Consider the following 21,760-nt stretch of genomic DNA (forward strand, 5'->3'; position numbering starts at 1 on the left):
ATGAAAACCACGGCTTCAACCCTGGCATGTGGCTATCCCAGACATGAGGGAGGAAACAAAACTTCAGCTTAGATTTGATAGTGCCTGTGTCTGTCTGTCTGTCTCTCCCCTCCCTCCCTCCCTTCCTTCTTCCTTTCCTCCCTCCCCCCTCTCTCACCCACTCTGTGTGTGTGTGTGTGTCTGTCTGTCTCTAGTGAGAACAGAACCCACTGCAAACATGCTAATTAAGTACAACCCCAATTCGTTATTTTACAACTGGCATTTTGCACATCTTAAAGTGAACCTATCAGTATAGAAGTAGGTGAATTTCAACTAGAAATAACTGTGTCTTCCATGACCTTTCTATCTAGTGATACTTTTCACGCAATGGAGGTAGTTAACAAAGTTCGAGAAGCCTGCTCTAAACAACAAGTACTAGCAGCTGATTTTATAAACAAGGAGCTATGCAATCAACTAGGGTCTCAGCAGGAATCATCTGCTACAGTATTTAGCTCTCTGCTTTATGGAAAATTCTCTAGTAAATGCTCCAAAGACTCGTTTTCATAAAGATGAAAAATCCCACTAAATGAAGGGAAGACACCCACACACTTGCTTAGCAGATTACAAATCATAAGAAGGCAAATGAAGTTCTCAGACCCATCCCCTGTGCAGTACACACAAAAAGTTCCACAGGTGTGAGAGGAGCTTTAAGGGTCCCAGAGGAGAAAGCCTGATGCTGGCAGTGCGTGTCAGGAGCCCAGGGCACACACTGTACGCTGTCAAAGTGTTGGATTTGTCTGTCATTGTAAACTGGCCCTTCCAGAACTTGTGAGGCAGATTTAGCCAGCATCCCTATTTCCAGCCTGACAGTATAGTCTCTAGAACAGCAACTAGCTCCTGGGAAGGTCTTCCCTTTTCTGATGTGCAAGAGGCTTCCTCAGAAATTCCGTTCCATCAAGATGTTCAGAGGCCTTCTACTCTGAGAACCACAGGGCTCTGAACACACATATAATCAATAAATGTCCTTTCCCTTCTCAGATCGCCAACTGGACCACAAGGCTCACACTCTACCCTGGTCACCAACATCCTAAATACCCTTTATTTTTAAATATTCACTGCCAAAGGAATTAAGTGAAGTGAAACAGTGATGAGCCAATCCGGACAACTGGCAGTTGTGATTCGGCATTTGGTAGGAAGACTAAAGTCATTAGCTAAACAACACACGTTTTCTGTAGACGTCAACTTGCCTGTAGAGCTAATACACCTCATTGTCACTGACAGCAGACACTGTTCGACATCATAAGCCAAACTCCACAGCCTGACACTGTGTTCTCACTGGGGCTTTTTATGGAGAGGCTAAGAACAGGTAGTTAATGAATTTGTGTGTGTTCCTGGGAAGTGGTATAACTTTTGGTTAGTAAATCTCAGAGTTCAATAGAATATAACTTAATTCAGAGGCAGGAGACAGTCTTTTCTGCCTTGCTAATGACTGTGTATCTTTTACTAAATAGCTGTTCTTGTGATAGCCATGTTTGTCTTCATTTCTACTAACATTCCATGTTTCAATTGATTGAATTTCTAATTTAAGTGAGGTTTTAAGATTTCCCAGGCTGGCAGCCTTCTTCAAACTTCCTCATACAGTCTTCTCATCAGCATCTATATCAACTGGGGCAACAATTCTCATGCATATTGTTAGTTCTTGATGAGAAGTCAACTGATGAGAGGCAGGACATGAATCAGGAGTAGATGATTATCTACAATCACTTTGGGTGAAAAGATAAAATGTTTCATAGAGATTTAAAATAACAGCTGCAGAACTTACTAAGCCTCCGTTCCTTCCTCCCCTCCCCCCACCCCCTTTTCCCCTCCTATATACTTAATGACAAAGTCTGCTCTGAAAGACGTAGGACCAAATTAAACCTCTTCCCTTCAAATGCACTGCTGCCAGAATGAAGTGTTTCAGTATGGTTACCACGGCAGTTCACCAAGCAGCATTTGGTTTGCATTTAGAGTTAGCATTCAGCAAAGGGTAATCAAGTGTCCCTCAGCCCTCATGAAAATATAAGTAAGAGTTGTTTATACACTAAGCTAAAGCCACCACTAAGTGAGACTCCCGATAATTCTTTCAATTACCGATTTTCTTTGAACCTAAGACCTTTCCTGCTTTGTTACCCTATTCTTAGGCGTTCCCCTCAATAATTAACTATTTCTTCTTAAATATATTTCCTACACTCAATAACCGTACAACCTTGCTGTTTTCCTTTGAGATATAATGGCCAGATATTTACAGCCTTTCCATAAAATGGACCCTCCAAAGCCGAAGCTCAGGCACAAAGGTTAAACCTATGAGAAGTAGTTTGGGAGGGAGTATTGTCCCTAAAAAGAGTTCGGCAAAAGGGAATTGTTAGCCAAACTGTTTCCACTAAAACAGTGAAGCTTCTCACTTCCTTACCCAACCTGCTCAGTGGGGCCACCCACAGCCAAGCATTTTATTTGTTTTATTTATTTATACTCATGCAAGTTTATTATATAAGAAACACTTTTTTTTCCAACATAACATTTTTAATGATTCCCTGGGAATTTCACATCATGCAACCAGATCACACTCACTTCCCAGTCCTTCCATGTCCCCTCACCACACTCTTATGACCCCACAAAAAAGTAAAAATAAAAAACCAGAAAAATAAAAATAAACAAGTCCAATCTGTGTTATCTATATACTCACTGGAGCATGCGCAAACTCTCAGCAGACTGCCCTGTAAATAGGACCAAGTCCTCCTCTTGCCATCAACTGTGAAGAGCTACACTTCAGCATCTCTATCACTTCTGAAGAGTTCTTTTCCATGGCTTCTACTGATGCTTTGATGGAGGGGGGAGGAATAGGATAGGGGTTGTCACAGATGCCTTCCCTGTCCCTTCCTCTCAATTATGTGTCTGCAGTCATCTAGATTACTGCAAAAGTAGCCTTCTTGCTCAACACAGTCAGCAGGAGGATGAATTATGGGCCCAGGTGCAATAGGACCACACTCAGACAAGGCATTTGGAGACAGCCCAGACCACAGACATCAACACAGCCTCAGGTGGCAGTGCAGAACACTCAGATCAGTATGGTCCCCAATAGCAGGACAGCCCACACACGACATGGCTTCAGGTGGCAGCACAGACCACAGACATTGGCATGACCTTTGGTGGTAACATAGGTTGCAGACATCAGCAAAGACCCCAACAGCCATGCATTTAAATGAGTGTTTTCATTCTGGTCCTGAACGTACTGAGTCCATTTTTTACATCTGACTGCTGAGTCAGGACTGAGCCACTGCCCTTTCTCTCTGGGCCTGGCCCCACACATCCTTCAGCATTTCAGGACTCACTGAGCAACAGTCCTTCACTCCCAGTGAGGGAGTGGCAGTGAGGATGCGATGCGGCAGTGCTAACCGAGGAGCAGTGAGGATGTGGCAGTGCTGAGGAGCACTCTGAGCAGCCAGTGCAGCTTTCCAACAAGAACAACACTCAACACTCTGATGAAGAACATGTGGAAGAATGTCCTTATGGACATGGTCTTTAGGTAATCCTGGATACCAAGAGTTGTTTGCCTAGCCTAGTGGGATTCATTGTTAACATTTACCTTCATTATTCATCTGAGCAAGAAAGACAATTGTTAACTGAAGAATACGCCATTTAGAACAAATCAAAAGTCTTTGACAATTCTCTGAGCTCGAAGGGCACAGTTTTTTACAGATATGATGAATGTTTAAGAGGAACGAAGTGGGGCCACCTTCAATACTCAAGAGATGCTGAGATGAACAAAAGCGGCAGATTATAGACTTCAGGACACAGTGCCAGCACTAAGCCAACTAAGGACCAAGAAACACAGCAGCCTATGGCCATTTGGTTAGAAAAAGGATTTCTTAGCTGTCCCTAAGTAGTAAATCACTACAGTGCAGTAAAATACAGCCATGGACCACATTACTGACTTCAGACAAAAATAGACCACATATGCAATTGTGGGCTCACAAGATGTTATCACCTAGTGACATGCTCACCCTGGTTTAGTGATTAGCACTCTCTTTTGTCTGCACAACAAAGTCACCTGCCAGAACAGGACCAGCACTAAGCACTGCAAACGTATAACAGGTGATTTGTCATCAAGAGGCTCAGCTGTGAGCAAAATGGTGGGACAGAGTCCACTACACTTTCTTGCACTATTGAACAGCTAGCTCCTGAACACCCTGTGTGCAAGGCACTAGACACTAGTCAAGTGAAAGGTGATGGTCAACTAGGTTCCATCTACAGAATATTCTACAAGTCACTCTACCACATACTTCACACACTGGTAATGGAGTTTCACCGTGTAAGGCCAAGAACTCTGAAGAACAGAGCAGGGGCACCTAGTCTACAGGGAGGAAGAGGAGGTATGTGTCCTGGAGACAGATGGAAGGGCTGACTCAAGAGCTCCAGGGTGAGAGACTGGGCCAGCCTCTCCCCACGCAGAAATGAAGTCTCTCAGAAGGTAAATATTGACGAAACTACACCTCTGTCTTTATAAAGTCACGGGATACACAACAGTACTTCTCTCCTGACACCCATGTTTACTATTCCTTCACATTTGTGGTTTAAGAAAGACATTTGTCAACTTTCTACTTTACAGTAGAGCTTTCAAAAGAGTTTACAGAAAGGTTTCCAAAATAACAATTGGAAAAAAAAAAAAAAACTTTTTTTAGCACTTAACAACCTTGGTGCATTCTTTTGTTATTTCTGTTAGTGTTCTGCTTCTTAATCTTAAAAAAAAAATCTTTATTTTATTTATTATTGTTGTTCCTATGTGTGACCATGCACATGTATGTATGATGTATGTTTTATGTAGGTGTGTAAGCGCTATGGTGCAAGAGTCAGAGGTCAAAGGACAACCTTGTAGACGTGGTTTTCTTGTTCCATCTTTACATAGATTCTAGGAGTCAAATTAAGCTGTGAGGTTTGCAGAAAAGGGCTTTTACCTACTGAACCATCATACTTCATCCCTTAATCTTAATAAAAATGATGCTACCATGTTTTGCTTTGAACTGAAAACTAAACCCTAAGCACACAGCCAAGTCTAGCAATGTAGACCGAGAAGCAACCCCTTGGTGCCCTCAGGAGCTTCAGGCAGCCTCCTCCTAGAAGGCGACCTGTTTAGAGCTGCAGAATCTAACAGGAATTCAGGTATCAAGAATAATTGGGTGGAGGCTGGGTAAGCAGGCAGAGGGACAGGAAGATAACGGCAGGAGAGTAGTCTCCTACTGAACAGGTACTAAGCCCAGATGTGTGGAGTGGGGAACAAGATAGATTTCTGAGAGTTAAGAGGGGTCAGGAAAGGGTGCTCAGTGCTCTCTTCTCCAGGCATGCTATGGGAAGCATCTGTATCAGGGTCATCAGTTGAAATTCTGACGCCTAGGATGCAACTCAGGCCAAGAGTGAAGGAATTTTGGGAGGAGATGCCCAGAAACTTGCATTAAAACAAGACCCCAGGGATCTCAAAGGCATATGACGTTAGAGAAATACTAGAGTTTATTGGGTTGGAATTTCCATGTTTAGGCTTTTAAAATGATGGACACGGAACTCCGCCACACTGTACAGCTGCCCTTGGAGCTGCTACATGTTACACAAACCTGGCCAGAGTAGCAGATGAGGTTCCTGTCAGGAGCGTTCCTTTCCCTTCTTGGACGGTGGCCCCTGACCTACTTTTGACCATTTTCATGCATGTGCCTAGAGTGTGAGGAGGGTGGCCTTAGGGTCACACACCATCCAGCAGTGAGAAAGAAAGAGGTACAGTGTATCAAGGTGGTGTAAGGGGTGTAATGAAATACTAACGCTGGACTCCCTGACACCAGGGAGAAGCCACTGCTCTTCAGAATTCCTTTACGAGCAGCTGAGCCCACTCTCAGTTTGTTCATATTCTCTCTCTCATTCTCTCTCTCTCTCTCTCTCTCTCTCTCTCTCTCTCTCTCTCTCTCTCTCCCTTCTCCCTCCCCCTCCCTCTTTCCTTTAGCATTGCCAATATTGTTTGAAAGTGATTTCATCCTCAGGTGAAATTTATTTTTACCTTCGTCTAGCTTCAACTACAGCATTTTATATTTAACAATGAGTTCAATCAACATGAACTGAATTTAAAACAAGTAAATCCCAAAGTAATAATTACATGTCCAGAAAACAGGGCAAGCTAGATAAATTATTCATCTAAGTAAAGAAAAACCGGTTAAAGTCTGGAGAGATAGCTCAAAGGTTTAAGAGCACTGACTGTTGTTTCAGAGGACCTGGGTTCAATTCCCAGCACCCACATGGCAGCTCATAGCTGTCTGTGAACCCAGTTCCAGGGGATCAGATACAGGCAAAACACAAATGCACATAAAATAAAAATAAATAACTCATTAAAGGAAAAAGAAGGTTAAAAGAGAGAGAGAGAGAGAGAGAGCCAAGTGAAGGCTCTAGCACGCCTTTATTCCCAGCACTCGAGAGGCAGAGGCAGGCAAATCTCTGAGTTTGAAGCCAGCCTGATCTGTGAAGCAAGTCCAGCAAGGATAGCCAGGGCTACACAAAGAAACCCTGTCATGAAAACCAAACCAAACCACACCACACCCACATCATCTCCTTCCTCCACTCCCACACAGAAATGGATTAGTTTTTGCCGGCTTGGCCTGTACACAAGTCTGAGCGGCCTCTGTCTAGATTAGTGACTGATGTGAAAGAGCCCAGCCCATTGCAGGCCATGGCAGCCCTGTGGCGGGTGGTCCAGGTTACATTAAGATGCAGGCTGAGCAAGCCATGAGGAGCAAGGCAGTAGGCAGAGCTTTTCTCCATGGTCTCCGCTTTACTACCTGTCTCCAGGCTCCTTCCCCTGACTTCCCGTCATGATGAACTCTAAGCTATGAGATAAAGTAAGCCCTTTCCTCCCCAGGTTGCATCTGATCATGGTGTGGTGTTTATTACAGCCATAGAAAGCCAAGCCAGCACAGAAATTGGTACTAGGAGTAGGCTGTTACTGTGACAGACCTGTTCATGTTATTTCTTGAGAGGACTGTGGGAGTGTTTGGACTTCCGCCTGGAAAAGCCATTGAGTTCTCAGAGCTTTTAGTGAGCTGTTCTGTAGGAATAGGAAAACACTCCTGAGAGAAATGCAGATGATGGAGGCCTGGCTTGTGAAGTTCCAGAGGGAAGCTGAGAATCCCTGAAAGACTTATCAGGGCCATTCGTGAGGCATTTTGTAAGATCCCAGGGGATCTTAATACAAAATGATCTATGATCAGCTGGGGCTGAAGGATCAATTGTGACCAACAAGAGACTGAAGTAAAACCTTTACTGGAAATATTGATGCTGGTTAGCTGGGACTGAAGAATCAGTTATGATTAACAACAGACCAGCGCCACTGAGTTGAAATCTTCTGGGAAGCATTTCCTTAAGGGCAAAGCTGTGGGCCACAAGAGGCAAAGGTTGTATCACAAGATGTCAGCTGTGCTTGGTAATGTGGGACTCTTCCACATCTTATGAGTTTAAGTAGCATGGACGCTAGAAGACTGAAGGCTCTCGGAGAGCAGCCAAGGTGCTGGAGCCATGATGCTGGGTCAGTGTCCCGGAAGAGAGGCCAGCAAAGGCTGTTGGTGAAGATGTAGCCTCAGCAGTAGTGAGGATGCCAGGAGAGTGGAGCTGCTAGGGCTGGGGGGATGACTACCTGCCTGACTTCCCTGCAGGATGGACCAGGACAGAAACAAACTAAATAAAAATGAAAATGAAGAAAAAAACCTGTATCTTCTTCAGTGACTGGTAAACAGGAAACTGACTGCCCCAGGGAATATATTTTAAATCTAGGTCAGATGAGGCTTAAGGAAGTTACTGAGAGATAGCTAACTACTCTCGCTGTTTGACAAATGGTGTGTATGTCATGCTGGACTACTCCATACACATCCAGGGTCTTGTGTATGATAGATAAGCAAGTACCGACAACTGAGATACAGCCTTGTTCTCTACTTTCATTATTTGAATAAGAAAAAAATTTAAGTAAGTAGTCACAGTAAAGATCTGGATAAAAACTGGAAATAGAGGCTATCCAGACAGTACCTTCATTCCTTCTTGTTGAGGATCAACAGAGGAGACCAAGCGGAATGCTGTCTAAGGTGGGAAGACTCCATGAAAAGGCCCCTTGCTGCCACGGCCCCGGGGGTGGCTAGATCAGCTGCATCACAAGTGAAAGGGCTGGAGAGGTCACTCTAAAAAGAGAGCAGGACGGGGCCTTTCCTCAGCATGATTCTCTCTGCGGCAGAGCAGGCAATGTCTCTTTGTGCCCTCATCCAGTATAGCAGCAGGTCACCTGTAACCACCACACCCTGGCACACAGGGGCCATCCTCCAACTCAGCAGCAATGTCATCAGAGAAATGGCTACACACAGACACACATGTTCCGAGGAAAGAGAGAGGACACTAAAACTCAAGGCCAGGACACACACGGCACTAAGATTTCAGAAACACCAGGGAAATACCTTTTTGAGAAATAGTCCCCGTTCTAGATGTTGCCTCTTTTTCGGCTTCCAGGCCACAGGGATGTTCTATCAAGGATGTGAACTGGTGATCGCTGTTCCTGTAACTCACTTCATGAGAGGAGTCCTACTACACAGAGAAACTGTTCACTGCTGAGGGGGAAAACCCAGCAGGCCTGCATCAGCCACCAGCTTCTAAGCATGTGATAAGCCACCAGCTTCTAAGCAGCTTCATACATGCTTATGAACCACACTTATTAGAGGATCCACGAGAGCAAGAATGTGTTCATCACACGTCATTCTGACCCCAACATGTAGAAAAATAAATATAGTAGTGATCAATGAGTGTGAACCGACTGGAGGTGTGTGTACTCACTCTGGCAAGGATGCACAAGAGTGGGCCAAAACACTGTGAAGAAACGATGCCTGCCACGGGGCCAGCAGAAACGTTATGGGAGGTAATGTCATGTCACGGAAACATAAGACTCAAACCAGCAGTGGACATAACACACCAGAGGGCCTGGCCAAAAGAAGTGAGAAGGGACAGACAGGAGAGCTGCTGGACAGTGCCAACTAAGAGGAGATGTCCCAGAAAGCGAAGGAATTCACATAAGAAGAAAAAGGAGATAATCTGATCACCATGAGACTGCTTCCCTGAAAAACTCAAGACACAATCAATTGAAAAAAAAATGTAAAATACCCCATATCAAGTCAATTTAGTACCAAATATTTTGACCTATTTAAAAAAAAAAACAATAAAATTTACAAAGAATAAAGGAAGAGTCAGATAAATGAAGATAATGCCATGCCGTGAAGATCTCAATGCATATCCCAATTAAACTGTGAACATACTGAAATCCACTTAAGATACTAGTAGAACTTAGGGTGGAAATAGGGAAGGATAGAAACAGGAAGGGCTCCACAGATAATAAATTCTTAAACCTGTGAATCCGATACTGTAACATGGGTAAGGGCAGTAAACCTAGTTATAAGCCCACCGCATACCATTAACCAAAATACACATCCTGAAAAGAAAGAAGCTTAACACACAATATAAAGTTTTACAAATATAGCACTGACAAGAAGGTAAATGTTTATACAGTCTTCATATGGAAAAGCTTAAATATGGTAAAAGACCTGGCCCTCAGAAAACTAGATTTGGTTCCCACAAAATTAACTTTTATATATCAAATGTTGGCAAATGAAAAGCAGCGAATGACACATACATACTCACACACACATGCATGTCCACACACACAAACCAGGACTGACTGACTATAATATGTAAAGAATCCATGCAAGCAGTAAGACAAACAGAAGGGCAGGCTGGAAGACAAGTGGGCTGTCTTCAATAAAAACACAAATCATCACTGAGTATGAGTAATCAGGAGTTTTAAATATAAAACAAGTCTGCACACCAATATTTACATATTCTTCACATTATTTATAAAATTACAGCATTAGCCAGCAATAAGGGCTTAAGGTATGGTAGGTTGCCCACTTGGGCCATAGCATCACCTGGTACAACCTTTCATCGGGGAAATCTGCCAATCAAAAGCCCCGAAAACAGACATATTTTATCCCCAAAAGATACTTGCACGTGTCTACCCTGGGGAATCATCCCAGATGAAAGACACAGGTAGTCTTTACAGCACTATCTACAGCAATGATAAGGGAATGAAAACTACCAAGACAGAAGGGAAGTAAATAAACTGGGGTCCAGCAATGCAGTGGCAACCGACCAGCTCTGTCCACTCAAACATGGGCTGCGGAGGAGCAAGAGAGGCCAGCAGGAGGGTGAACATATCCAAAGTATATACTATGCATAACCGGCCCATTATTTTGAATAATTAATATATGACAATAAAAATATGAAAAAGGATTTATTTCTAAGGACCTAAATTTTAGAAATAAAGACATGAAAAGATGTATCAGGAATGATATTAAAAATTATTCAAATGTCTTACACATATATTAGTACCATGTAATAATAATAATTAACTCTCCTTGAACATTAACGTGTTCATCTAAATTGTTTCTTATAAATTTTACAGTAATCCTCTCAGATGGAATTATTTCCATTTTATAGTAGAAAATGCGCTTTTAAGACATCAAAAAATGTGCCAATAATTGTACGGCCAATAAATATTTTACAAATGAGGGATTCCAGCTCAGTTGGTCTAACTCTACAGTGTGGACTGTTAACTTTAGACAGAGCGTGCGCAGGTAGGGAGGGCTGAAAATTGTACACAGAGAGTTAGATGACTCAGAGGGAGCTCTTCAGGGATTGTTTTCTATCTTTTAAAATGATTCATTTCTCTCTCTCTGTGTGTGTGTGTGTGTGTGTGCACGTGTGCACACAAACATGCATAGATGTCCTTCATTTGCATGCTAGCTCTAACAGAGCCCAGAAGAGAACATTAGAACTGGAGCTACAGGCAGTTGTGAGCTATCCAGTATGGGTGCTAAGACTTGATCTAGGTCCTCTGGAACAGCAGCAAGTGCTCTTAACCACTGAGCCATCTGCCCAGCCCTCTTGTTTATATTCTGTCTTAAGAAATCTAAAACACAAACTAAAACAGAAATCTAGGTCAGCAAAATCAGAGTAAGTGTCATACAAAAGACGAGTATGACATTAAATTCTACAAGCTAATTTACCAAATTCTATAAAGTGATAGTTATTGTGACTTGGTAGAATTATAAGAGCATTTCAATTTTTTTAAACCTATTTGTATTTTCCTAAAATAAATACTTAAGAGTTACAAGACTTAAAACACTATGGAAAGATTTAGCAAGAACATTGTTATCCACTACTCAAAATGTTAGCCTCAGAGACTTCTCGCACTGACTGCACGTGGAATGGCCTCGCAGCCAGAGCCTGGGAGCCGCCTGGTCCAGCTCCCACCAACCCCGTGGTAAGTCACACAAAGCACCCTACATGCACCAGCAGCCTGCTTCTGCTTTTCTCAGAATCAAAAGCAGTGTTCAGGATGGGGGAAGGTCTGCTCACTGCGGTCTCTACCATTTTCAGCAACAGCTTCATCTATTGGTTCCAATAAACAATCCATTTAGTATGCTGGCCTTGGGAAACACAACTTTTCAGCACAGATGTTCGTCAGGAAAAGTCCTGCTTTTTATTAACCTATATTCAGCCTAAACTCGGTTTAGTCACCACAGCCTCTTATGATCCTAATCCAAATAAAATTTCCTCACCCTGGTGTGGAACACCCTGCAATAAAGTGCAAAAACATATTGTAAATAGTTCAGCTGGAAGGGGGCTCAAGCGAGGCCTATTACTCTTTTATGAACTAAGTCTTACACATGCACACACACACACACACACACACACACACACATCTTCACCTGGCATTTGCACAAGCAAAGGTTTGGCCTATGTCCTAATAGAAGTATCAAGGATTCAGGCTGCAGCCAGCCTGCCTTCCTACAAAGGATATCTATTCTGATCAGTGTATGTATGCCCCTTCTTTGGCATAGTATAGCTATAAACAGAGGAAGCAGGGAAAGACTCATTCTTGACAAATGGGACCTCATAAAATTGCAAAGCTTATGTAAGGCAAAGGATACTGTCAATAAGACAAAACAGCAACCAACAGAATGGGAAAAGATCTTTATCAACTCTACCTCTGATAGAGGGCTAAAATCCAATATATACAAAGAACTCAAAAAGTTAGACTCCAGAGAACCAAATAACCCTATTTAAAAATGGAGTACACAGTTAGACAAAGAATTTTCAACTGAGGAATACCAAATAGTTGAGAAGCACCTAAAGAAATGTTCAACATCCTTAGTCATCAGGGAAATGCAAATCAAAACAACCCTGAGATTCCACTTCGCACCAGTCAGAATGGCTAAGATCAAAAACTCAGGTGACAGCAGATGCTGGCGAGGATGTGGAGAAAGAGGAACACTCCTCCACTGTTGGTGGGATTGCAGGCTGGTACAACCACTATGGAAATCAGTTTGGTGGTTCCCCAGAAAACTGGACATAATACTACCTGAGGATCCAGCTATATCACTCCTGGGCATATACCCAGAAGATGCTCCAACATATAGTAAAGACACATGCTCCAATATTTATTTCCACAGCAGCCTTATTTATAATAGCCAGAAGCTGGAAAGAACCCAGATGTCTTTTGACAGAGGAATGGATACAGAAAATGTAGTACATTTACAAAATGGAGTACTATTCAGCTATTAAAAACAATGAATTCATGAAGTTCTTAGGCAAATGGATGGAACTAGAAAATATCATCCTGAGTAAGGTAACCCAACCACAAAAGAACACACATGGTATGCACTCACTGATAAGTGGATATCAGCCCAGAAGTTTAGAATATCCAAGATACAATTCACAGACCACATGAAGCTCAGAAGAAGGAAGACCACAGTGTGAATACTTCAGTCCTTCTTAGAATCAAAGAGCAAAACACCCATGGAAGGAGATACAGAGACAAAGTTTGGAGCAGAGACTGAAGGAAAGACCATCGGTGACTGTCCCACCCCAGACACTATTGTGGATGCCAACAAGTACTTACTGACCAGAGCTTGATATAGCTGTCTCCTGAGAGGCTCTGCCAGTGCTTGACAAATACAGAAGTGGAGGCTCACAGTCATCCATTGAACTGAGCACAGGGTCACCAATGGAGGAGCTAGAGAAAGAACCCAAGGAGCTGAAGGGGTTTACAGCCCCATAGGAAGAACAGCAATGTGAACTAACCAGTAACCCCAGAGCTCTCAGGAACTAAACCACCAATCAAAGAGTACACAAGGGGGGACTCATGGCGTTAGCCGCATATGTAACAGAGGATGGTCTTGTGGGACATCAATGAGAGGAGAGGCCCTTGGCCTTGTGAAGGTTTGATGCCCCAGTATAGGGGAATGTTAGGACAGGGAAGCAGGAGTGGGTAGGTTAGTGAGCAGAGGGAGGGGGCATAGGGTAGGGGGATTTTCGGAGGGGAAATGAGGAAAGGGAACAAAATTTGAAATGTAAATAAAGAAAATATCTAATAAAAAATGGAAAAAAGAGAAAACCTCATTTTATAATGTGACTGCTGACTCCCCAAAATTCGTGCCTCAGCTGCCATAAGCTAGAAATGAATTTTCTAAGATGTTAAGAGTCCAAGAGAATTCAATTTACATCTATCAGGGATCTCCTTAAAGAAATACCCCTGCTGACTCCAGGCTGCACGAACTCAAGCGATAAACTAAAGAGGGAAGTACAAGGTCAGTCAGATGAGAGGGCTAAGGGTCACCACAGGGTGCTACCTCTTTAAGTGGAATAAGCAGAAGGAAATGGCTTTAACTCAATTAGTCACATGGGATAAATAAAATCATATGAGGGAAATTTATGACTCCAGGTCTCTTCCATCCATGGCTGTAGGTGAGGTGGTAGCCCCCTTTCCTTGAACATCTTGCTTTTGCATGCCTCTCTTGTGTGGTCCAGGTTCTACCCAGATGCCTTTCCGGTGGCCAGCTGCTCTGGCTCTCAATAATCAAGCTCTCTCCAGCAGCAGCCACACCAATGGGTCTGCACTGAGCTGATGACTGACCCCACCTCCCCTGGGTTTCTGAGTGGAAAGGTAACAAGAAGGATGTAACACCTGCGCCCTGCGTACAGATCACACAAGCAGACCTCCAGGTTAGGGTCCAGGACCCAGGGTGGCTGAATTCCCAGCACATGGCAAGAGATGACCATGTTAACAAGCATGCCATCAATGCCCCTGACCCCTGTGACACTTGGGAGCCAGTGCATCCATGCACACTGAAAAATAACTAAGATATTAAATGATTACCACCTGCTTAAGATTTCAGACATCAGGTTTTACATATTAAACCCTGCCCTATCTGGAATGCCAACTCAGATATATAACCACATAAGCCACATAAAAGGAAAACAGTACAATAGCCAGAATAAAGGAAAGTTGTAGCCAAAAAAAAAAAAAAAAATCTGACCTTAAATTAGTCACCCTTTATTTGTTACTAATGAAATACTCATGGGCTACACTTCTAAAAATGAAGTACATTATTCAAAACAGGTCCTGTAAGCATTTAGAAGAAATTCGGCTCGCCATTCTCTGACTCACCAGGCAGTGGGCAATGACTTCCTGACCCAGTGCAGCCAGGCTTCTGAGCTGTCCTCCTGCATCTGCAATGTGGTCCAAGTCTTTCCTGGTGGGGAAGGGTCTGCACCTCTGCTTGTGACAGAGCTCCTTCTTGTTTTCCCCTCCTCTGACCATCTGCTTGCTTGCAGGCTCCTTACAGGCCTCCATAGGAACTAGAAGGAATGATCTTAAGGAACTCTGCCCTGGGCCCTCTGCTTTGCTCAATCTACCATCCCCCAACACCCATTCTTGACTGTGTCTCTCTGAAAACTCCATCTAAAGCCCCTAGCACTTCCAGAACACAATTCTGTCTGACTTCTGATCTCTGAAGTGCCTTACCCAAAGAATTTGCCAAAATCAAACTCACATCTCCCTCATTTCCATTTCTTTCTCTTTTTCTTTAGGAAAAAAAAAAAGTGTAGCCCTGGCTGACCATGAACTCAGAGAGCAGCCTGCTTCAGCCTTGAAAGCCCTGAGATTAAAGATGTGACTGGGCACCGATAAAGCCTTATACAGGAGAGTCTGGCTCAGCAGGACTGGGAGCCATGTAACCTAAATTCCGTTTCTAGTAAAACAGATAACAGATGATGGCAAAGCCTTACAGATTGAACAAACACACAAGCACGCTAGAAGAGCCTTGAACTAGGCCTTCTGCCATGTGGCAGTCAGCCCTTCCTAACCATGAGTAAGGGAGGATAGGTCTGAACTCTCCAAAGGAAAAGGGAGGTGGGACAAAGTGAAAGAAAACAATGAGGTGTCACGAATACAAACCTGAAGAATGTAACAGAAACGCTTGCATTGATTGGGTCCCAGTGACAGAATCCTGGGCAAAGCACTTGTGGGCTGAAGGGCTGCTTTGCTATAAGGTCACGGGACAAGATCTGGCTAAAGCACCTCTGGGTGGAAGAGCTGTTCAGCTCATGGTTTTGAGGCTGGACAGGCAGGGTAGGCAGTGTTCAGTAGGCAGGAAGGCAGCTCAATTACTTGCTGAGGCCAATTAGCAAGCAGTGAAGACTCCAGCTAGAACAGGGCCAGGCTGTAACCCATAGAGCCCACCCACAGAAAGCCCCTTCTGTCAGCAAGGCCCCACTTCCTAAAGGTCCCATAACCTCCCAGGTAGTGCCACTGGCTGGGGACAAAGGATTGAAACAAATGGACTTATGGGAATCATTTCACATCCAAACCGTAGCATTCCCTGCCCTATGGGCCCATGGCCATCTCATAATACAAAATGTACTCAGTCTAACTTCAAAAGTTCAAAACAGAGACTGAGAAGCCATACACAGCAGCTTATGCCTGCAACCTTGGAAACTGGGAGACCGAGGCAGGACTTTGATGCTCGACAGGCCAGTTAGGGCTATTGTGTGAGATTTGTCTTCTAAAAGGAAAACTGGGGCTGGAGAGTAGCTCAGTTAGTAAAGTACTTGCCACATATGCAAGAGACTTGAGTTCAAATCTTCAGCTTCCACATAAAAAGCCCTTGTAGTTGTGCATGCCTGTAATCCCAGCACAGGAATGGTGGAGACAGCAGGATCCCTTGGGCTCACTGGCCAGCCCGTTTAACCAAATCAGTGAGCTCTAAGTTCAGTGAGACCCTGCCTCAAACAGTAAAGTGACGAGTAACTGAGGAAGGCATCCAGTGTCAACCTCTGGCCTCCACACGAGTACCAATATATACATGTGTGCACACAAAAGAGAAAATAAAAATATATAAGTAACCAAGGATGGAAGAAGCAAACTGGAGAGAATATTCAAAATATGAGAAAGAGGTCTACCAAGGTATTTGGAGTGCAAACTAACACAAAAATCTTTTTCAATGATCAAACTGGCAAAAATCAGTAAACAGTACATATACAGGTGTGGTCTGCACACTGCATTTACTTTCTTAGGAACAAGTTTATCGAAACTTAAAATGTCTCAAGTATGTCATTACAGTCTAAGCACTACAGACAAGAGGCACAGATGTGTGGAAGGACAGATATTCACAGAAGTTAGTCACAGAATTTCTTTAAATACAGAAAACTAGACATGCTAGTCCTTGTGGCTCATGCCTATAATCCTAGCACTAGGGGAGGTGAGGCAGAAGGATTACAGTCTGCCTGGGCTATGGAGCAAGTTTTGAGTTGGCATGGGCTACATAATGGTATACTGTCTCATAATAAACAAACAGAGAAATTAAGCAATCAAACCAGAAACAGCTGAAATCACCCTCAAGGTCTCAAGGTACACCTTAGACAGTTAGTCAGGTAAATGATGGCAGACTAAAATACTGAAGACTATGCTACAAGATGCTTGCTCTGTCTGTCTGTCTGTCTGTCTGTCTCCACAGAAACCATGATCCAGCTGTACGTATCTAAAATGTACCCAAAGGACACAGAAGACTCTTAGTCAGCATACACTAGAGCTACCTATGGATCCTGCTTACTGTAGCTCTGTGTACAGCGGCCGAGTTACATTAGCCTAGGTATCCATCCATCAATGGAAACCAAGTAAAGAAAATGTGCTAAGCATACACCTAGCCATAAAGAAGTATGAACTCACGCTGTCTATAGAAAAGTGGGTGGAGCCAGAGATTGTGTTAACTGTAACAAGCCAGACGAAGAAAGACAAATGTACCATGTTTTCTCTAATGAGACCTAGATAAAAATATATGGGAAGTAAGTGGAACTACTGAGGGACAGAGAAGGAAACAGTGGGAGGGTGCAGGCGAGGGTGACAGGCGGTGAACACGGTCCAAGTTCACAAAGCCGCCGTTCTGGGCTATAAAGGTGAGCACTCTCACCTGAAGATGCACTACTCAGCACTGAAGTTTGTGTTTGACTTAGCCCGCAGTAATTTCATGGTAACTAAGACACTTAAGATGGAAATAAATCACAAAGTGGTCATCTTTCTCTAACGAACCATCCAGAACTTGTTACCACCATGCTTTACCAGTGCAGCTCTTCAAAAGAGTAAGTGCCCACCTGACAGCACTAGCCCTCCTAGCACCTCTCCTACCACACCCACATCATATATCCACTTTCTGAACGTGCCAGGATGCAGCAAGGCTCTTGAACTCTGTTCAGGCTTTTGCTGCTGCTTCCAGTCTCTCATCTCCCTGCCTCCCAACCCTCACTCACCTATACAATCTGCATGGCCAGAAACAATTCCCACAGAAATACACAGTAAGAGGGCACTTAAATATTTGTCCATAACTATCCACAAACTCACTTTCTATACCTCTCATTTGTAAGGAACACTGCTTTACTATATTATACAATTAAAAGTATGAATGACATGTTGTATTTCCTCCCTTCCAGACATAGAAATTATCTCAATATGGTGAAGAAAAACTACCGAAAACCACACTGGTGAGTAAATGTCCCATCTAGGATCTCAAGACTAGAACCCAGTGCAGGCTTCCTGGAGAGGCCTGAAGGATCTGACTAGAAGTGAGATGGGCAGATGAGTCCCATGGCATGGGACAGGTAAGCTGAGATGCAAGGACTGGTTGTCACTACCATTGCCTTAGAAGCAGGCAGAGTGTGGTCAGAAAGTAACAGGTAGACACAAAGGTCTCTTACATAGTTTAGAAAAACTGACTGGAAGTGGTATCTGGGGAAAGTAGCTGGCAGCTCTGGGTGGCATGAACTATAGTGGGGGCAAAGGGACAATAAGGAGCTGCAGGAAATGGATGGATGGATGGTCTTAGTGGTTAAGAGTACCGGCTTCTTTTCCACAGGATCACAGTTCAATTCCCAGAACACACAAGGCTGCTCGTAACCTCTATATAACCCTGTTATAGAGGGTCTGATGCCCTTTTCCAGCCTACTGGAACTGGACATACATGCAAACAAAACACCTATACACATACAACTAAAAATAATTAAATCTCAAAAGGTAAGGGCCTGGATCTCCCCAGCCTGAACTAGAAGAGCGGTAGCAGAGGGAGAAGCACATTTAGACGAGCTCCAAAAGCTGCTCCCCGTAACACTCAGACTCTCGACGAGGGCTGTAAGAGACTGGCTTCTCAGCTGAGGAGAGAATGCTGCTGCTTTTTTGACAGAGACAAGATGATAAGAGAAGTGGACCAATCTGCAGACTACACATGTTAAATGATACTACACAAAGAAGGCCCTGTTGGCAGGGGTTGCTTCTGAGGCTGACCTCCTGAGAGGTCCAACTCCTTAGGTGACATCCGTACAGCTATTACTTATCGATACTTATTCTTAACATGTCAACAGCATGACACCCAGGCTTCCTGTGAAGATCACAAAGCGCCATGCTTTAGAGGTGTGGTAAGCTCTTGCTTAGCTGCAATGAGGCATGCAGACACATCTCCATACAGAATGATGCTGTTAGTTATACCACAGAACCCTCACTAGACTCTATTATACTCACTATGCTCATTTAACATGCCACCCCACTCCCGCCAAAAAGAGAATTTTAAGTAACTTTCTTTAAGTCACTAAGAAGAGAAGTCGTCTAGTTCCCACCCCTCACCCTGGATCTTGAGGGTCTGCACCTTTAGAGACAAATGAAATTATTCTTCCTTTCATCCTTCACGATGCTCTGCGCCCTCACTGCTGTTCATCTGATGAGACTCTATCTGCCACCTTCTGCCTTCAAAGTGCACCTGGTTTAACCTGACCACAGCTTGTCACACTCTGACCCTTAGTTTTCATCCAAGAAGAGGGTGCAGGCCTTCAGGTTGTGGGGTAACCTGTACACTCACGTAAAGGGGCTGTGAGAGATGTGTCCAGCTCCAGCTATCCCATGACACAGGAACTATACCTTACCTAGCTCACGGGGCAGTCCATACAATAGACAACACTATAGGTTAATACTCAGCTGGATGCAATAAATCGGATCTGATACACTGGAAGTAGAAGGGGAAGCACTTCCAAACATCCTTGGAGAAATCTAGGCTGTGGTCTTGCACACATAGGATAACCCCAGAGCCCCCAAGGGGAGCAGGACACAGAGTAGCTAAAGCCCCCATGGTCATCCTGGGCTCACACTATGCAGTGCAGTGCGGCTTCCTGACTCAGGTCCTGCATTTTAAATGCACAGTGGGTATAAACATAGTGAACATAAGGAAACAGGCAGGGCAAACATCCACTTTAATCCATGTGAGATTAATTTTGGCACAAAAGTTACAATGTGAGACAATCCACAATCATGTGTAAGCAAAATTCAGAATATCTGAGTGTGAATCCTAAGAAGGAAGAAAAATGATGAGTTTCAAAGTTTAAGGGACGTAGTAAATCCAGCTCAGTAGAAATTTTAAAAAGTATCTGAAAACCAGGTACCTGTGAGTTTGATCTTGGACAGCCTGGCCAAAATGCCAGGCAGATCATCAGTGTGAAGTTTCATCTCTTTCCACTGCCTTTCTTCCTTTTTCTCTTTGGCTGTGTCGAGGGAATGGTCCACTATGGAGGTCGCCTCCAGCTCCACCAACTCCTCATTTGGCTTCCGGGACAGAGGCCGACTGGGTGCTGGGAAAGACGGCAGCTCATCCTCGTCCGCTCTAGCCTGCCCTGAAGACGTGTGTTCAAGGAAAGGAGACGCCGGTGGCTCTGGCTTTGGTTTGACTCGCTGGCTAAGGCCCCTGTGCAGCTGTGTGACATACTAGACAGACAGACAAATAGCACACATTACTACAAATGAGGATGTCGGTTAATGGCTTCCACCAGTCATATTTTTATGGTACTTGAAAAAGCTTCCTACATTTAAGATTGGTCAGCACAGCAAGCACCAACAGTGTGTGTAACAAAGACATCAGCACTGAAAGATGCAGAGGCCAAGTTAATTCCTTGGCTATGGCTTTCAATTTGTGGTTTAGAAAAAGCTAGGACTCTAAGTTCCTGGCAAAGAATGGTCATCTGTTATTCACTGACCTTTCTGCAGGATGGGCTTTCTAAATACAAGGAAGCCATCTTCAGATATCACCAAGGTCAGCTTTGGCCTCCTGAGCTCTAAAGCAACTGTCCAAGGGAGCTCACTGGAAGGCTTCACAGGGCTCTCGCCTTACAGTCCCGTGGGAATGCGTGGGAGGCAGCAAGGACACTAGTTGTCAAGCTACCGCTACTTTTGCCTATCACTCACCAACTAGCAAAAACTGGTAATTACCAGTGACATTATGAGAACCCTTATTTCTCATGTCAATATATACTTCAGTTAATCTTCCCAACAGTATTTAAAGACAGTTCATTATTTATAACTTTTTTATTTATAAATGAGAACATCAAACTTATAAAAATTGACAAAACTGAATTTTAATAAGATTTTACATTCTTTACATTTTAAGTTAAAGTGTCCAAACAGAACACTAGACTATGAGTTTGGGAGCCATCCATGGTAGCTCTGTGAATTTCCAGCTGTACTCCTATTCTCCGGCCCTTTTCTATACAATTGAGTCACCATGCTGCCACAAGCTCATGGTGTGTCAGCATGTATACAAGCCTGTAAAAGAACTAGACCATCAGTGCCCCTGGAACAGCACCGGAAAATTACAAAATCTTTTTTTCAGTCACCTCAGAAGTAAGTGTGTGTGTGTGTGCGTGTTCACATGTAGAAAGGGTACAAACACAGTCACAGGTGAGCCTTGAGTGTCTCTACTCAGGAGACAACCTCTTATTTTTTTGAGACAGTCTCATCAAATGAGCTGAGCTGCAGGCCAGCAAGCCCAAGGATCCTAACTTTGTCCCTTTGAGCTGAGATGACAAGTGCCCACTAGTCCCGTGCTGAGATGACAAGTGCCCACTAGTTCTGTGCTGAGATGACAAGTGCCCACTAGTTACGTGCCTAGCTCTTTATGTTGGTTCTGAGGATCGAACCCAGGTCTTCATGGTGGCAATGCAAGCACTTTACTGACTGTGCCATTCCCCAGCCCCTCAGAAGCAATGTTAAAGACTTTTCAAATATACAGATGATCTAAGAAAATAAAGGGGTCACACTGTTTAATGACTACTTCTGTATTACCGACGTATTTACAGAACTTCAAAGAATGTATGAAAGATGCATGATACAAGTTCAGCTTTTCCTAATTTTAGCCTGGTCGAAATATGCCATAAGTTTTCAATCTTTCTCCAAACTTAATCAATAAATTCAAGATCATATATTTAACCTCAAATGCCAGAATTATTCTGGTTTCGGTTAAGAATAATCAAAACA

At 43.6% G+C, this 21,760-nt stretch overlaps 1 protein-coding gene across 1 annotated transcript in view; it reads right to left on the minus strand.

Moving 5' to 3' along the window:
• Window positions 1-21,760, minus strand: part of Cox10 (heme A:farnesyltransferase cytochrome c oxidase assembly factor 10) — a 116,846-nt gene that overhangs the window by 88,995 nt on the left and 6,091 nt on the right. Inside the window, exon 3 of the mRNA NM_178379.3 lies at window positions 19,897-20,215. Within this exon, the coding sequence (NP_848466.1) occupies window positions 19,897-20,215 (319 nt within the window). The remainder of the gene's footprint in view (window positions 1-19,896; window positions 20,216-21,760) is intronic.

Source organism: Mus musculus, chromosome 11 (assembly GCF_000001635.26).
Source record: "Mus musculus strain C57BL/6J chromosome 11, GRCm38.p6 C57BL/6J".
Lineage (NCBI taxonomy): Eukaryota > Metazoa > Chordata > Mammalia > Rodentia > Muridae > Mus > Mus musculus.